Genomic DNA, 17,702 nt, shown 5'->3' on the forward strand with positions numbered 1-17,702 from the left:
CTTGTCTTTCCAGAGATGCTTGGTTGTTTTGCAGTATATCCCCAGGAGGGAAATGTTATTTAACCCCTCAAAACGCTGTTAGAGATTAGATGGTGGCTGGCTTTATAAAACAAGAGAATAAAAATCATTCTTTACTGCAGAGGAAGCAGGTCTTGGGATTTTTTATGTGTGTGCTTTCTAAGCAGGAAACAGTTATGATAAATGTGAAATTTCTCTTTACAAATTATTGATATCAATTAGAAAGATGTACATGCTAACACTGAAACTACAGAGAAGAAGTGGTAGAAGCTCTGAAATCTAAAAAAAAAAAAAAAAAAAAAAAACCAAAAAAAACCAAAAAAACACCCACTTGAGCCAGGACTGTTTGTCATTGAGTATCTCAGTAGCAGGAATGCCTTTCTCATGAGGTAGTGGTACCTTCTTCACCAACAAAATATTTCAGAAAACTTAGGAATTCCCTAGTTCAGAATGAGGCATCTCTCAAAATATGGGATTCTGGTAGTATTTCAGCACCACTTCTAATTGTGAATACATGAGATATGCCCCTCTGTATCTGAGGGTACAGCCCTGTAGCCCAGCACAGGAATTGATGTGTCCCTGGAGGCCTCACCTTAGCTTGCTGTCTTTTTGTCTTCCCTCTGCTGTTCAGCAAATAGAGGACAGATTTATTCTGGACCTGATCCTTGCCCTTTCTTAACCACCATTTATGCAGCAGGTGAGCTCCAGCCCACGTGGGGCAGGCTGTGGGAATTCCTGTTCTCTTGCTGTTCCCATGCATGATCCTGAGGTTTGATAACATTCTTAGCAGCACTTAGCAAGAGCTCTGTGGTGTCCAGGTTGTTGTGTTAAATTGACTCTATATTGGTTATTTTTCTGTTGAATTGCATCTTATAAAGTACCATTTGTTCCTAGGTAACAGTGCAGATCTGCGGCTGGTAAAGACTTTTATAGAACTGGGACTTCCTGGTGGAAAACTGGACTTCCTAATGTCTGAAAGAAATCAGGTAGTACAGAGCTAATTTCTATCTTCCTTTCAATTGCTGAAATAGTTCCCTCAGCAAAAGCCTTTTCACCAGCTGAGTTGAAACAAAAGCACTGGGGAATTCAGGGGATTGTATGTAGTAGTTAGTGCAAAGTCCTGGTTTATTCCTCTCTAATTTGATAGGGTGTTCAATTCTATTGGAAAATATTCCTGGCATTAAAGTCAAAGACAATGACATTAGCAGTTAATAGGACTAGACCTTAGAGGAAGAAAAGGGATTTATCCTGCCAGTTTGCAAACTTGGCAGCCTGGTGACTCTGCAACACACCACCAACAGAAAGCAGCAAGTTTACTGATGCTAAATTCTCTGGAGGATGTGGACTATCCAGCAGGTGTTGTCAGCTCCCTTTGCTGCCTCAGCCATTGTTTCTCCATTGTTGCAGTGTTTGTGGGATTTATTTCCTTGAATGATAAAGATATGCCTACCAGAAAAATTGATTGCTGGTCTAGGCAGAGAAACAAAAATGAATCCTGTGCTTTGCTTGGCAGTGGAGCTGTATTTATGACCTAAGGCCTAACTTTATGCACAAGATAAGGATTTTCATTGTGCAGTCAGACACGTTATTCTGATTTATGAGTACCTGAGAAACCTGAGTTAAAACTTTCTAACCTTCTTTGTTCAAAAGCTTTTATATTTTGCCACCTTCCAGTGTGCAGCCCTGTCAGCAGCAGGGCCTGGACAGTGAATATAAACAGGGTGAAAATAGTCAATAGGAGAAGACTGCATAATTCCATCAAGGCCTCTTCCAAGAGAAGAGAGTGTTTTCAGAGAATGAAACATCTTACATCTGTATTTAACATTATCCAGAGTCCATAATGGAAACTATTTAGAGATCTTGTCTGGGAAGATGGGGAAGTTTTCTTAGCACTGGAAGTGGAACCTGGGTGCCCTGATGGCTGTTTTAATGTTGTAAAGCATCTTGTCACTGTTTTTCCCTTCTCTGAGAACCACACTGAAAATGACCCAAGAAATCAGTAATTTAGATGGTTTGCATCATAGAGGAAAATTCAAATCACCTTTTTAGGTATTCATTTGTGATGCATTTGGCAAACTCAATCAGGCTGAAATGAGAGTAAAGGATGGAGATATCATCAGGTGGAATTTGATGCTTGACATGTTTTGTTTATGATTCACATTCAGGTTGATATTCTTGGACTTTTAAATAACCTAAAAGGTTTGAGATAATGAGCCTAGGAGGAAATCATTAATTATCAATGCAGACAAAACAAACAGGCAGAAGGTTACTGGACTGTTTGTAGTTTATGAGAACATTTATTTTAAGTCTGAATTGCAAAGTGAATATCGTCATGTTTTCCTGTGCAAGAGCTGCAATTAGCAAGATGAGTTGTGTCACAAAAGCATTAATTACTGATATGTTTCAAAAGCATTAATTACTCATATCTTTGCTCTGAATAGCTGTTCCAAGATTTGATTATTGTTTTGTGGCATCTCATTAGTTACGAGTTTGATTTAGAGTCTTGTTGGATTGCCAAATTACAAAGTTCTGAATAAAATCTGCCTGTAATTGTATAGACTGAAAATATATTGCTTGTTTTATTGTCTCACAACTGGCAGTTCTGTTGGGAGCAACAAATTATTCGTCTGTCTCTAGCACTCATTTTCTTACTGATGACTGTTGAATAACAAACACACAGCATTTGATTAAGATGGCCAAATAATTTTGTGATGACATCCTTAGCATCAGCATAACCCTCATGTCAATGTGTAATCTTGTAAAGTATTTTATTGTAGTAATCTGTTGAATCCTAGATGCCAAAAGCTTTTCTTCCATGTTCAGAGCCTGGTATCTAGAGCAGCTGAGCATTAGCAGTTCTCATCATTGTCAAGTCAGGCTGCTTTAGCATCATGCTTATGATTCTGGAATCACTCAGCAACCTGTCTCAAAGGAGAACTTCAATTTAAAAAAGGATCTGGAGACTGAGAAAAATCTCCCTTCTTACCCCTTGAGCATATACAAAGAAAATTTACACTGGTGGTTACATTTCTGCTTGCATTTGACTTTGAAAATAACATCAGTCTGCAATAAGTGTAATATATTTTTATTCATTAACTCATTTAATTTTTCAACAGACTGATACTTTTGCTGATTTTGATACAATGACTGACCGATTATTGGATGAAATTATTCAGCATATCCAGTTGTACAACCTCTCCATATCCCGAATAAGGTAAGCTTTATGACAGCAAATAGTGTGTAACTGTTTGAGTTACATGAGCAACATCCAGTGAAATTAGCTTTTCCTAAAGTGCCCTGTGTCAAAAGCCATTGAATCAGTGAGATTATTTTTTACATTCTTGTAGATGAGAATGAAATAGAAAGATTCATATGAAAGATAATCTTGTAGGCAGAAAAAAAAACATTAAATGATAACTGAAGGATCTTATTGACCCTGACAGAGTCCTCCTTCCAGAGCCATTTGTATCAGCCTTATGTTTATCTTAAATAAAACACAGATGGGTCTCATGTTAATGTAATTCTTCCTTTTCCCAACAGTTTTATTGGACATTCCCTTGGCAACGTCATCATTCGATCTGTACTAACTCGCCCCAGGTTTCGCTATTACCTCAACAAGTTACACACCTTCCTGTCCCTGTCTGGGCCTCACCTGGGAACCCTTTACAACAACAGCACTTTGGTTAGTACAGGTAAGAGCTGATGGGAAAGCTTTGACTGGCTGTGGTCTATGGCAGAGTGCATGAGAGGGCAACAAGTGGAGGTAGGAATTTATTGTAGAATGACTTGTACCTTGAAGCTGGGGAAAATATTTGCTGAAGACTTCAAACCCATACAGAAAAAATTGCAATTTCGATATCTACAAGGTCCATCATATTGCTCCCTGAAAAGCTCAGGGGTGTGCAGCAGTGAGAGATGAACCTGTTTGCACTTAGTCTTCCACTTCTCCTCTGCTGCAAACAAAGAGAGGCACCTCCATGGCTGAAAAAGAGACATTATTATGGAAATGGAATGTCCCACATTTCAGTCTTCCTGTGTGTTTTGCTGTTACCATGAGACAACCACAGAATCACAGAATAGTTTGAGTTGGACCTAAATGATCATCTAGTTCCACCCCTGCCATGAGCAGGGACATCTTCAATTATATCAGTTTCCTCCAAGCCTTGTCCAACCTGACCTTGATTACTTTCAGGGATGAGACATCTACCACCTCTCTGGACAGCCTCTTCCAGTGTCTTACCACCCTTATTGTAAAAAATTTCTTCCTTATATGTAGCCTAAGTCTACCCTATTTAGTTTAAAACTGTTTCCTCTATCCTGTGAGACCTTTAGACTTTTCTCCCTATTGATTAGGAGTACAAGAACAAACAAAGCTTCCACTAAATTACAGTGCTATCCTTACTGTAGGCACATGTCTTTAACTCCCCTTCTTGACACTTTATAAAGGATAAAAACATGCACCAATTTTCATTCCAGGTCTATGGCTAATGCAGAAGTTGAAAAAGTCAGGGTCGCTTTTGCAACTGACCTTCAGGGACAACGCGGATCTGCGCAAGTGTTTCCTCTATCAGCTCAGCCAAAAAACGGGTGAGTAGGGCTTGATGTGCCTTTCTAAACACCAAGGGCTATTCCAGTGGCTTGTGCTGGATTGGCCTGTTCTCCAGGGAGTAAAGAAAATCTGTGTTTTGTTAATGATCTTTCTTTAAACACACTTTTTAGAAGGGCTGTCCTGTCTAAAATGTAATATCAATTTCATCTGTGCATTTTTTTCTGTGAAAGTTATCAGAAAATGTTTTTGCCAAACTGTTAGCATTAAATAAGACTTTTGTGCTGCAGTAAACACGCACCAAAGTTTATATTCTGTGAGCAAGAAACATCATTCTTGACAGGCCATCATTGCTTAATTTATGCTATGAGATGAAAACTATTTTTCCTTTTATATTATTTTTTTGTAAGTTTTAACATCTCTTGTCTCTAGGAAATATGACTCTGTGAGATCAAGAGCAAGTTTTATTCATGTCTTTTCTGACACTTCTGTATTACAGAGAGAGATGTATGGCCTCACACTAGAAAAATGATGTCTGAAGAGAGAACCTTTTTTTCCTATTGTTTAGTCTGTCATGAATAAATGAAATAAATCAGGGTTTTCTTAAGAAAAGAAAGCAAGCATAATCCTTCTGTTGAAACAGTTGTTTTCTTTTAAGAGTAATTTTTAATATTGTGTGTGAGCAAACTGGTGCTAAGTACCTAGTGACAAGGTTACTACTTGAAGTTTAATACTTTTCTCATACTTTTGTACACTGCTAATAGAAAACAAAGACCATGTTAATATGAATAGAACATCTAAATCTTACGGACATGCTATATAACTCAATCAATGACAGGAAGTTGATGTAAAATAGTGTTTTTAGATTTTTTCCTTTGATTCCCTAGTTCTTATTTCCATGGCATACAGTTGATGACTGCTTTACTACTGTCAAGTTAAAATAAAATTGGGTCTACTCAAAATGTACATATTTTTAACTTCCCAAGCATGTGTAGTGAGTCAAAGCAATTTGCTGCTTGTTAGCTTGGTAGACTGGAGATATAAGAGGCTACAAATGCAGGTGTTGTCCTTGAAAATGTAGAAAGCAGAAATTTAAATGCAATGAGAGTTGTCTGTAAAGTCAGAATCATCTGGGTAGATGCTTAGGAAAAATATCTGAAGGTGTAGATATGTCTATATGTGGATGTATGAGCTGGCACACTGATTAAACAGAGACATGTCCCTACTCTGGCACCCTGCTCCCAAAAGAAGTGGGGAGAATCCATTGAGGGAGAAATGTCAGAAGAAGTTGTGCCTACATTTCCAGATGACTCTTTAAGGCTCCAGCAATTTCTGACTATTTTATTAAAATAGAAGTGCCTGCTACCTTTCAATCTCTTTAAGAAATGTTCCTCATGATTGTTGTGAAAATAAAAAACCAAACCAAAACCCAGAATGAAATATTCCTCCCTACTGAACCTTTTCACATAAGGTTTTAGATATGGTAACACTCACTGGGGCCTCTCCTACCTTTTACTTTAGACCAAAGTTGCAAACTCAGTTGGTTTGACTGTGCAAGAACAAAATTATAAACACCTTAAGTCAGGTTTTGGAAAGGCTTTTCATTGTGGTAGTGACAGTCAGATTTTCTATGAAAGTCTAGAAATCATAGTTGTGGAATCACAGAGATATGGATCGGGCTTGGAGATCATCTGGTATGGGGCAGGGACATTTTCCACTAGACCAGGTAGCTAAAAGCCCCATCCACCCTGGCTCTGGTCCTGGACCACTTTCCCATAAAAGAGAGGGAAAGATGAAGGACAAACCCACAGCTCTTATATGTTCAAGACATTCTCTGAGCAAGTAGTTTATGTCATCAGTGTCCATTTTCTTACCTTTCTGTTAAATGTCGGTGATGGAGAACTCAAGAAACCATAGATAGGTGAAACATCATAGGCTCATCAGTGCCCCAATCATCTCCAGGGAAGAGGGAGGATTTGGGGTTTTCAGTTGATGTACCAGCAGTGTGGATTTGTCAAGTGACTGCTCCATGGAGGGACTGGATGGACCCTAAAACTCACTCAACACCAATGTCTGATGTTGTATCAATTCTTTTTCTTCGCCGTCTCTCTATTTTGTTTGAGAATGTTTCTAATTTGCTATTTTTGAACTTGATCCTATTTAGAGGTGTAAATATTTCCAAGAATAAGGTTTTAATAAAATAATTATTTTTTACAGACAGTTCTTACTTTTCCTTTTGACATGCAATTAACCTGTGTGAGTGTTGATAAGTAACAAATAATTCACAAAAGCAACAGAAATGTGTTTAAGCTGTTATGAATCTTTCTAAGATTGTGTTGCATGTTTTAATAATTATAATCTATTTTGCACTGTAGATTTTCAAAAGCCTCTGAACATGAAATAGTCATGCTGACACATTTTCATCACTGTGATTAATTGTGATTAATTTTTTTTTAATATGTTTGCCACAGGTCTTCAGTATTTTAAAAATGTTGTGTTAGTGGCCTCACCCCAAGACAGATATGTACCTTTTCATTCAGCAAGAATAGAAATGTGCAAAAATGCACTTAAGGACAGACACACAGGTATGTTTAAGATCTTTTATATATTCCAAGGCTGTTGAAGAATTGCATTTCTGTGCAACTGAGGTCATTAAATTAGAAGCATTTTTCATCAACATGATGAAAACTCAAATGTTTATTTGATAAGGAAGAAAGTGTTTGCTTCCCACAGGAAATTACTGAAATCAATAAAAGAAGCTTTTCACGAAGCTCTTTGCCTGATGAAAACAAATTTCGATCAGGTCATAATCAAAGGGTTCTTACTGCTTTCTCCCCTTCCCTCTAATTTTATTTTTTTTCTTAAGTGATATTAGAGCTAGCACTTGACAATGTTTTTCTGTAGTCTACTGATTTACTTGTATTCTCTCCCTTTTTTTACACATAATGAAATCCTTCTCAACACATCCAAAGTAAGGGGTTTTTCCTTTTGTTTTCAATAGTGTTTGAATGATTGCAAGATAATTTAAGGGACAGATCTAAAATCATATTGTTTTGTAATAAAATCTGTAAAACACATCAGGACTCACACCACCAGAGGCCCTCCTGCGAGCTCAGGCTGTGTGTATTGCTTTTGTTATTAGCAGTCTTCTTCATTTATAAAATGTTTCATGGCTTCAGTTTGATACCACATCCAGGAATAATGTTCAGTGCAATTTCATCCCCATTTCACATACATGAGTACCTAGAAATGGAGATACTCTTTGGAAGCATAAAGAGACACACAGGCCCAATAACCAGCATGGTTGCCTTCACACCTCTTACTTAACTGACAGCTCTTTCTATCCTACCTCAGACATGAATTAAAAGAAAATTCTTCAGCTCACCTACAGTGAGGACAACCTATGGTTGTTCCTCAGGGCCATGTTTGACCTAGCAGGAGGCAGATCAGTACATTTATCAATGCATCGGATCATTTATCTGTAAATGTTTCCTGAGCCATTGTTTCTGCCCCTATAAACACCTCAGCTGTCTCTAGATGACGCCCTTCCTGGATTAGAATCCCCAGAGAAACTCAAATGGACTTGTGTCCTGCCAGACCCTCTCACATTTGAATTCATAGGCAGTGTGAGTCCAACCCCACTCCCCTAAAAGAAGCAGGAAAATTTTCTTCACTGACAGAGGAAAGGCTGAGGATGTCCCAAGCTCCATGCTAAGCAGTTTCAGCAGATCTTTCCTCATGGCCAGTGCCTCCATTAGATGAGCATCACTCTGGCACCTGGCAAATCTTTGAACTGGACTGCTGTTGAATTTCTCAAAGAGCCCAATGTATTTAGCTCTGTGAGGGTTCAATACCTCTGAGGGTGTCCAGCACCTCACAGAAAATGGGTTAAAATAACTAGCGGGACGGCATGGTGGAGTGTGTCTTGAAAAAGCAAAAAGGTTTTAATAAAAGAAGAAAAGAATACAAGAACAAAAGAATAAAGTTGAACACAGTTTGTGTCCCACACACCTGCTACAGCACCTCAAAAATGCTCCTAGAAGCCTCATGCTCTCCCTTAAGTATTGAATGATTTAGGTGAGTTTTTTGGCAAACAGGCCAATAGACAATAGGTAAAGAGACCTATCAGTGTTTTTGTCTTGACACCAAGCCAATTGCAGTCAGGAGGCCATAGAAACTTCTAGTGTTCTTCATTTAAAAGGTCCTGGGGTGAAACTGAGACCCTTTTCCTTATGTAGAAAACACCTACCTGGAGCAGCACAACAGGCTGCTGCCTCTTACATTTATTTTGGCCTTGCTTCCATTTTCCTTCTCACTGCGACTGCAACTAAATGGTACTATAAGAAAAGAGCATCTGGGAACTTTGGTGTGTAGGTGTGATATCTCAACTCTTTTTCAGGTCCTGTTTATGCAGAAATGATTAACAACCTACTCCAGCCTTTGATTGGGGCCAAGGACTGCACATTGATCAGACACAATGTGTTCCACGCTCTGCCCAACACAGCCAACACGTTGATAGGTCGTGCTGCCCACATCGCCGTGCTGGACTCTGAACTTTTCCTGGAGAAGTTTTTCCTTGTGGCAGGACTCAACTACTTCAAATAGTGCCTGAAGTGCAGGGTAACAGAGGCCGACCTTTCCATTCAGTGGAGGAGACTCCCTTAGCCAAAGGAGTGCAATGTTAGAAATGAGATCAGGTGGGACTTTCAGACTTTCCATTTCCATTTCTCTTTCAGAGAATAAAGTGCTATGGCTTTAAGGCATTCAAGCTTCCAGGTATTGGTGCTTTTGGAAGAAATAAATATTCCTCCTCAGTTTCTATGTTTTTTGTCCACATAAAGACAAGACCCACTTCTGAAGTACAGAATCAGAATAAGAAGGTTAATTCTCCAAATGTGATTGGACCAATATAATTCCCATTTCTCCTGAATATTAAACCAGGAACTTGTCTGTCCTTGATTTACTGCTTATTTATGTATTAACAAAGCTCTACATTTGTAGCACTTTTGGGGTAGTTAACACACAAGGATACAATTGTATGTGAACTCAGGTTAAAACCTTCTTTGTGATGAACTGAGAAGTCTGAAAACCATTTATGAAAGTTTCAGTCTTTCTGTTTATTGGAAGAAAATATTTGGATGGTTCCATCGCTGGTAATAATTTGTAAAATACAAATTGTACATTCAAATAACGAAAAGGAGTAAAATATTTTGCATAGAATGAACAAATACTGATATTTGTCTCTAATAAAAACCCCCAACTTTAGTTTGGGAAGAATTTCATTCAAATTAGAAGCTGCCAAACCAAGAGGACTATATTGGATTACTTGTAAAATATCAGTGGCATCTGTTAACATCACTTCTGTTTACATTTATAGAGGATCATAACTGACTTTGTTTGGTATAACCTGAAAGGTAAAATTTTTACATTTACATTTGTATTTGTATCTAATACATTTGTCCCAGTATTTTTTTTTTAATTTATTTTGCTGATACGGAATTAAAAATCTTTCCAGTTATACTCTTGAGAACCCCAAGCATTTAGAAATAAAAGGCTGGAGATATAGAATGGTAAGGATTATGGAAAGCTTAAAAAAAAATAAGGATGTCTCAAGATCCTCTGCAATACTCTCTAAATGCTTTGTTAATGGCCATTTGCAGTGCTATATACAGTCCTAATTATTATATGGTTACGGCTGGTTGAACTATTTAAAACTTTATTCATGCAATGATATATAGGTTGTTTTTAAGAGTATGAAAAAGAACGTATTTCCCAATTTTTAATTTTTTCATCAAATTTACATTAAGATTTTTATTACAAAGTTACCAGATTTAAAGTGACAAATTTCAATAACTTTTTGCACATTTTCATAACATTTTGATAAATTTTCAATGTCACAGGAGTTTTTTTGAAAAAAAAAAAAAAAAGTGAATAATTCTTCACAATTATTTTTGTTTGGAAGGCAGGCAATTTTTTAATGCAAATACAATTTGTTTAAAAATACAAATGAACAGGTCTCTATATCTTCTCACAATGACTGTAAAGAATTAAAAAGTTGTGTATAGGTGCCAAGACTTCCATCAGTAAACTAAGATCAAGATGGTGGAGATTAGTGAAATAAATGAATACAAAATGAAAACAAAAAACATCACGGCCACAGGGAAATATTTGTAGTTGCAAAGAAGTAAAACTAATTTTTTTCTCACAACAAAAAGGAGAAAAACTTACACAAAATTAGTTTAAGAACAGAGTTTTAAGCAGACTGGCAAATGCTAGTAAAGGAAAAAGGCTGGCTTGATAACTAATGCATGTTTTTAAAATACGAAGGAGAAAGAAGGTATATACCAAAGGGTGAGATTAAACCACCTAAAAAGGAGTATTACACAAAAAAATCTTGTGCCCTCATAGAGGCAGAAATCATATGTGAACAATTCCATGGTGTGATTCAATGCTGACAAGTTTCCTAAACAGTACCTCAGTACTTGAATTAAATAGGTAGATACTCTTGTGTCTCACTCCCTCTCTTTTATTTTTTTTCCTTACAGATTGACTGTTAAATGCTAACAGTTGGTTTTTACCCAGTTAACAAATGAATTCTATCAGGAAACCTGTGTTTTCCACTTCTTGTTTGGGAATTCTTTCTCACTTTTTGGCCTAGCAGTCTAGTGCCATCTGCACTGTCATATCACAACTTGTTTCCTCCTCAGTAAATTGTCTAGAGAATTTTAAATATAATGACACATGGAGGTCGAGCTGCTATATATCAAAAGTGCAGCACTTTTGATCCAGGACTAGTACTTCTATATGGAAAAACAGGAAAGAAAAGCAATCTCTAACCATAAGCAACCCCCAGTGTGCTGTATGAGGGTCTGGTCCACTTGTAGAAAATGTTCAGGAGCCTGCAAACTGAAAATTTTGAAAAACATAGAGAAAGAAGTGGCTTTACACCTATATACATGCCTGCTGTGTGTGCGTAGATAGTCTGTACAAAGAAGTTTGCTTATTTCCAGGTCCCACACCTGGTTGGTCCCACACCAACTTTCACAGTCCTGAGTCTGACAGGAAACCAGCGTAGCTGTTCTTACACTCGGGTGTAAGGTTCTTGCCTTGCCTTGTGCACTGGACAGCATTCCCAGCCTTCTGTTTGCATGACTGTGGGAGAATGGACATGGGAAAAGGTCTCTGCATTGCTGCAGGAGTTGGTGGGCCTTTCCTTATGTTCACTTTGACATCCTTCACTCCTACTAGTGCTCTGAATGATGGATAAATATACCTAAAGATGCCAGCATGCCTATTCATATAGAATTCTCTGATGGCTCAGTCTGATTTCAGAGCTGGAGTTGGATTGCTTATGGACTTGGATCAGGTCCACATAACTTACATCCTGTGGGGTATGGAAGAAAGCTCCTGTGGAACCTCAGAAAAATCTGGGAAGCGTCATCCCTGTCAAATGATAAGACACAGATTTTATCTTCGTTCTACTGGCAGAACATTGTGGGAAATATTGGCAGTAGCTGTCTAGCTGAGTTCCATTTTAAGGTTCTCAGAATAGCCTCCCTCACTTTTTCTTGTTTTATTCTTTTTAATGGGATGTTGCCTCTCAGTACTATAAATCCGCTCAATTGCAAAGAAATCTGCATTGTCATTGTAATATAAATAATATCTAAGTTTTTTGGACTTCATCAAAGTATAGTAGTCAGCATGGACCCATTTTCAGATCTGTATTTACATGGAAAGAAATATACAACAAGAATTATCTTCATAAAAATTAGCAAAGTAAGTGCACAGTTAACATCTTTGTTTCTGTCACAACCTTTGGAATTGTCATAGTCTGCAGGAGTGATCCAGTTTCCTGCTCTGATGGCATTCAGGGTTATTTGCCTCTGTTCCTTGTCCAGGAAACTTATAATAAGACTCACTTTCTGGGTGTTTAAGGCATAGACAGAAGCAGGAGGCTCAGCATTTATGGACTGGATGACATCTTCAGTTTTTCATACTTGAGTGCAAGTTTTGACTGCGCATCTTGACGGAAAGCAAACACTGAAGATATTAATAAAGCTCTCTTAAAATCTGTCAGGAAATTGGTCTTTTCACCCCTCCAATGAATGCTCACTTTCTCTTTAATGAAATTGAAAATTTGTTTTAAAAATCAGGTCTGTCCACTGACAATGGAGGAAGTTGAAATTTTTTAGCTTTAAAGGATTATTTTTCAAAAAGCTTAAAACCTCAGCACAGAGCTTTGGAATTACCTACACAAATTCTGAGCACTATTTTACTTCAAAGCATTTCATAAATATCCCCTGACCAATCCTCTTCACTGTTCCCTTTCCAGAAAAGAGCCACACTTGAGAGAGAAAGCTACCACAAGACACTGAAAACTGGGAATTCAAGCAAAAATTTTCATTAGAATTTGTAGTTTTCTTTGGTGCTTTTACATGTTAAAAAAGAAAATGTTATTTTGCTTTCTACCTCTGAATTAAAAATATCTGAGTGGTGATGAAGGAGAAAGATGAGAACTTCTAATAACAGGGTGAGACTCTTGTGAAATCTTATGCAAATATCCCATGAAATTTAATATATAATGAATAGTCATGGAGCATTTCTGAGGCAGTCTCAGCATGCCAATATGTGTCAGCCTAGCTGAATGATTATTTTCTTTGTGGACTTAAATTTCCATTGATAAATTATCATCAGAACGGCCTAACCTATTTCACTCCAGCTGGTTATTTAGATGCTAAAGGTCATGTCCATAGAGAACTCTTATGGAGTGCTTTTCTTTATTTCAACACGTATCCTCAGCAGTTTTGATAGCTAAGGTTATCTAATTGACAGTTTATAGCTGAATTTACCTCTTCTCCCAAGTTTTCAGTGTTTATTTAATCACTGAATTGTTTTCAAGTTATAAACCAATATAGATACAGGTCTGTTGGAGTTAGTGTTCATCTTCTTTAATGCAGTTTGCTTTATGGCTGCAGTACCACAGTCTCAGGACAAATAATCACTGAATTAAAAATTAGACCATTAATGTTTGGAGTAATGACATTCATAGTGGGGACTTGTTTAGCTGCAGTTCACTCTCCTCTGGTTTGGTTTTGCCTTTTGGGTCAAACATACCCACAGCAAGGTTGTGCCCCTGGTTCTGTTCATGGTTCCCCTAATTTGCTATTCCTTTGAGATGTCTAAATTGCCCTAAAATACTGTTCTGCATTGTCCAGACATTCCCATATTCACTTGGTCCCCTTTCCATAATGTGACTGCATCCCCTCCCTATACTGTGAAGTCAGACAGGGATTAACAAATCTATCCAGCACTACTATTCCATTTATCCAGGAGTGGGGCATCGTTGCTCACACATTCATTCCAGTCAATTTTCTCAGCCCTTTATGAAGACTGCTATGGACTTGTCCAGACATGTTACAGATGGCAGAATATTTTGTTTCAGAAGGAAGTGCTGGAAGTATCCCTGTGTAATTCCTGTTCAAAGCAGGATTGTCACGAGCCTTATTGTAAGGTCAGCTATATATTTGTCTTGCTGGATATTGAAAACATCTGGTGATGTACTACAACTACTCTGGAATACCTTCTCAACTGCTGTATATCATTGCCAGGGAAAACAACCAGGCAAACAACAACAACAACAAATCCAGTTTAAGCTTTCTGAGCTGTAGCTTCTTTCTGTTACCTTTTTTATCCCATCTTTTTATTCCATGGGGTTGTTCTTGCTTCTGGTACAGTTTCAACTTCCTTTTCCATGCTTTTAGAAAGGTCTTTGTCATTGGGTGTCTTTTGTGCCAGGCTAGACAAGTCTAACTCTGTCTGTCCTCAGAAGCTCTGTGCTTAGAGCCCTCACCATCTTAGAGATCTTTGGTTGGCCCCTGCCCAGTTTCTCAACCCTGAACTGGGTTTGTGAGGCACCAGGAACTGGCAGACTTCATTGGATGGCAGCTCTGCTGCAGCCTGGTGCTTTTTTCCTGTTCAGCAGGGCCTCTGGCTGCTGGCACTCATCACATCTTCTCCCTGTCTCAGGCTCTAATCCAAAGAGCTGGAGCTGTTCTCCTGTTGCCACAACTGGAATCTTCCAGCCCCCTATGAATTAGTTTTTACTTTGGGCACAAATAGTGAGGAAGCCTAATGTGACCAGAGCTGTTGCTGTTTCTTCTCTATTTTAGGAAGACTGTATAATACATCTGCAATTCCTCAAGAGAAATCCATGCACTGAATAGAAATGCTTATGAGAACAGTTTAATCAGTGTTAAACAGTTAGAATACTTTAAATGCAGATGAGTCAGGCCTTCCCCTCACAGGATAAAAGCATAAAGAATAAATATGTATAAATTCTTCTTATGCAAAAGGTCAGACTAAATTAACTTCTGCTACAACCTTGAAATTTGATTTCTCTGCTTTTAAAAATTCAATTCTCTACTTTCACCCAAAGTGCTGCAAGATGTTCTTAACTGAGTAGCAACCTAACCATATCTGTCTGAATAGGATTTGCACACATGCAAATATGTTCCATGGGTCCAATGTCTATATGCTAATTGCATGGAGCTTCATGTCTTCAAGTCTCTTCTGCTTCTTCAAATATGAAACTGTGATACAGTGAACTCTTCCTGCAATCCATCATGCCTTCCAGTGTTTGAAAGATATCAGCTACAAACACAAACAACTTATCCAAAGGAGGAAAAAAAAACCCTCCACATAAATCCAGCCTTCAATAATTCTCTGTTATTTTGGAGTGGGCGGTTAGAATATTGTGATGGCCTCGCCTTTTTTATGCATCCCGTAAATGGGGTTATGCCAATAAGTATATCAGCTTTTGGTGCTGAAAACTCCAATATTTCAAGCAACTAATTTAAGAAATTTGTCATTTCTTCCTGAAAACATAAGTGCTATTAGGAATCTACCTGTTGCATCCCTGGGGACACTTCCTCTTTGCCACTTTCATAGAATAAGGCTATGTACATCATTCCCAGCTGTGCAAAGAGGCCAAGGCATTTCTGATACTATCAAATATGCAGCTACAGGCTTGGGAAAGGCTGAGTGGGAATGTTTTTGATGTAAAATGAGGCATCACTTTCAGCAAAAATGCTAATATAAGGCATAGTTCTTGTATGTCATCTCTCCCATATGATATATACCCTAAATACATATATACACAGAAAGTGTCTTTTCCCATAGGAGCTGTGTGCTGTTCCCATTAGAGGAGAACTTGTGTTCCCTTACACAGTGTATATAGACCATACCACATCACACTTAGGAGAAGCTGGTGGTGATCATTCAACCTAACAGGTTTCTCTTGCTTCTGGGGGCAGTTTATGTCTCTTGTCCTCCAGAGATCCTGTGAAGGAGCTGTTTCTTGGCTTCATCCACCTCGTTGGAGAGGAGAGGTTGTTTTGTGCAGTGATTTGTCAACCTCTTGGCACACCATTGGCTGACTAAGCTTATCTGAGCAGTCCTGAGTTTGATGTGTGTTATCTCCCACCCCCATGGTTTCCGTGGTCAATGTGTCAAACTGAGCTGCCCTGTCTCCTAAGACAGGAATCTTGTCACCATCTTTTAATTTTCCTTGACATCCATCCTCTTCAACCAAGCACTTATTTTTTAAGCTGGTAGATGAACGATTTATCAGCTTTGCCACTCTTCTTACTAATTTTAGTCTTCTATATATTTGACTATGCATCCAGTTTGGGAAATCAGCTACTTCCTTTTCCTGCAGTTAAATCTTCTTATGAAATATGGAGAAGATCAGTCAAGAAGTCTAGACAAGCCATGGTATTCCTTTGCCACTGCATGTCTGGGGAAAAAAAAAAAAAAAAAAAAAAAAAAAACAAAAAAAAACAAAAAAAAAAAAAAAAAACCAACACAAAACCCACACTGAAAACCCACTAGTATTTGTAGAGTCTTCCGTGTTCATTTTCTACTATGTTTGTTTGGCCAAGAAAAAATGTACACTGAAGTTTTGTCCCATTCCTTTTTGGATGTCCAGGTGAGTCAAAGTCTAGATGTAGCTCTGACAGATAGAGAAGAAGGCAATGATAAACCCTCGGATATGACAGGAATATACATACCCCTCTCAGTAATGACAGAGACATCAAAAAGGACACCTTTCAAAATCCTATCCAGTTCATCAAAATAAATCGCTCCGGAATATTATTGGAGTTTTGGTCAAAGTATCAAGTTAAAACACAGATCAGCATATTCCAAAAAACAAAGTTTAGAAGTAAATTGAAAATTATGTTGATGTTTTTCTACCTCAATTTCTCTCTAATAATAAGATTCCTTAAAAACGAAATCGCTTAACCTAAAACTTGTTTTCTTGTACTTGAACAATGAATCTATTTATTATTGTCTTAGACTATGGCATCAATCATCTTTATAACTCCTTTAAAATATACTCAAGTCCTTAAAAAAAAAAATCTGATCTAAAAATCTCTACCTTTCAATTATGCTTAGACAATTTTCCACAGCATCTGAGACAGCAGAAAATGAAACTTTCTCTATATAAGGAATTACCTTCAATGAACAGTACAAGCCTTAAGTGGGAAGGACTTGTCTGTTGGGAGATTTTCTTTCTTGTTTAGAGGAAGGTTGTTTAGACGAGTCTAATTTAGCCAATAAAGAAAGTAGATGAATTCTGTCCTCTTTCTTAGCCCTCTGTTCCATGCTGCAAATTCAGGCCCTTAAAATTAAACATTCTAGTTTGTCTTACAAACAAAACACATCCCTGAGGCAGGTTTTGATTGATGTCTTATCTTTCCCTGTATGCAATGTACAAACAGAGTTACTCTGGTTTTGGCACTGGAACCCTATTCTTGGTTTAAATGTTGTAAACCTTAATGACACTCTCTTCAAAGTGTATTAAAATTGTAGCTCTCAAAATCAGACTTTGACTTTTAATGGTTAAAGTTAACAGTGGCAGCAGAAGTAATCACATTTTTATGGTATCTATTCAAATGGAACACCTCACACTACTGGATTAATTCCCAGCTCAATGGTAACAACTAAAATTGGACCTTCACTGTTCCTCAACTGAAGTGTGGACTAGAATTAAGTGGACAGGAGCACAGTTCTGTGAAGATCCTTATCCTGTGTTTCAAAGAGATACCTTTTACTTTAGTAAATGTTAAGAAAATACCTC

The 17,702-nt window shown here is 37.8% G+C and overlaps 1 protein-coding gene across 1 annotated transcript in view; it reads left to right on the plus strand.

Annotated features, from left to right (window-relative positions):
• Positions 1-9,169, plus strand: part of FAM135B (family with sequence similarity 135 member B) — a gene marked incomplete at its 3' end in the record, with an annotated part of 183,949 nt that extends 174,780 nt beyond the window's left edge. Inside the window, exons 15-20 of the mRNA XM_083859516.1 lie at positions 913-1,004; positions 3,135-3,232; positions 3,559-3,710; positions 4,495-4,605; positions 7,036-7,149; positions 8,964-9,169. Coding sequence (XP_083715642.1) covers positions 913-1,004; positions 3,135-3,232; positions 3,559-3,710; positions 4,495-4,605; positions 7,036-7,149; positions 8,964-9,169 — 773 coding nt within the window. The remainder of the gene's footprint in view (positions 1-912; positions 1,005-3,134; positions 3,233-3,558; positions 3,711-4,494; positions 4,606-7,035; positions 7,150-8,963) is intronic.
• Between the last annotated feature and the right edge of the window lie 8,533 nt (positions 9,170-17,702).

This window comes from Zosterops lateralis, assembly GCF_965231275.1.
Source record: "Zosterops lateralis genome assembly, chromosome: 1".
Lineage (NCBI taxonomy): Eukaryota > Metazoa > Chordata > Aves > Passeriformes > Zosteropidae > Zosterops > Zosterops lateralis.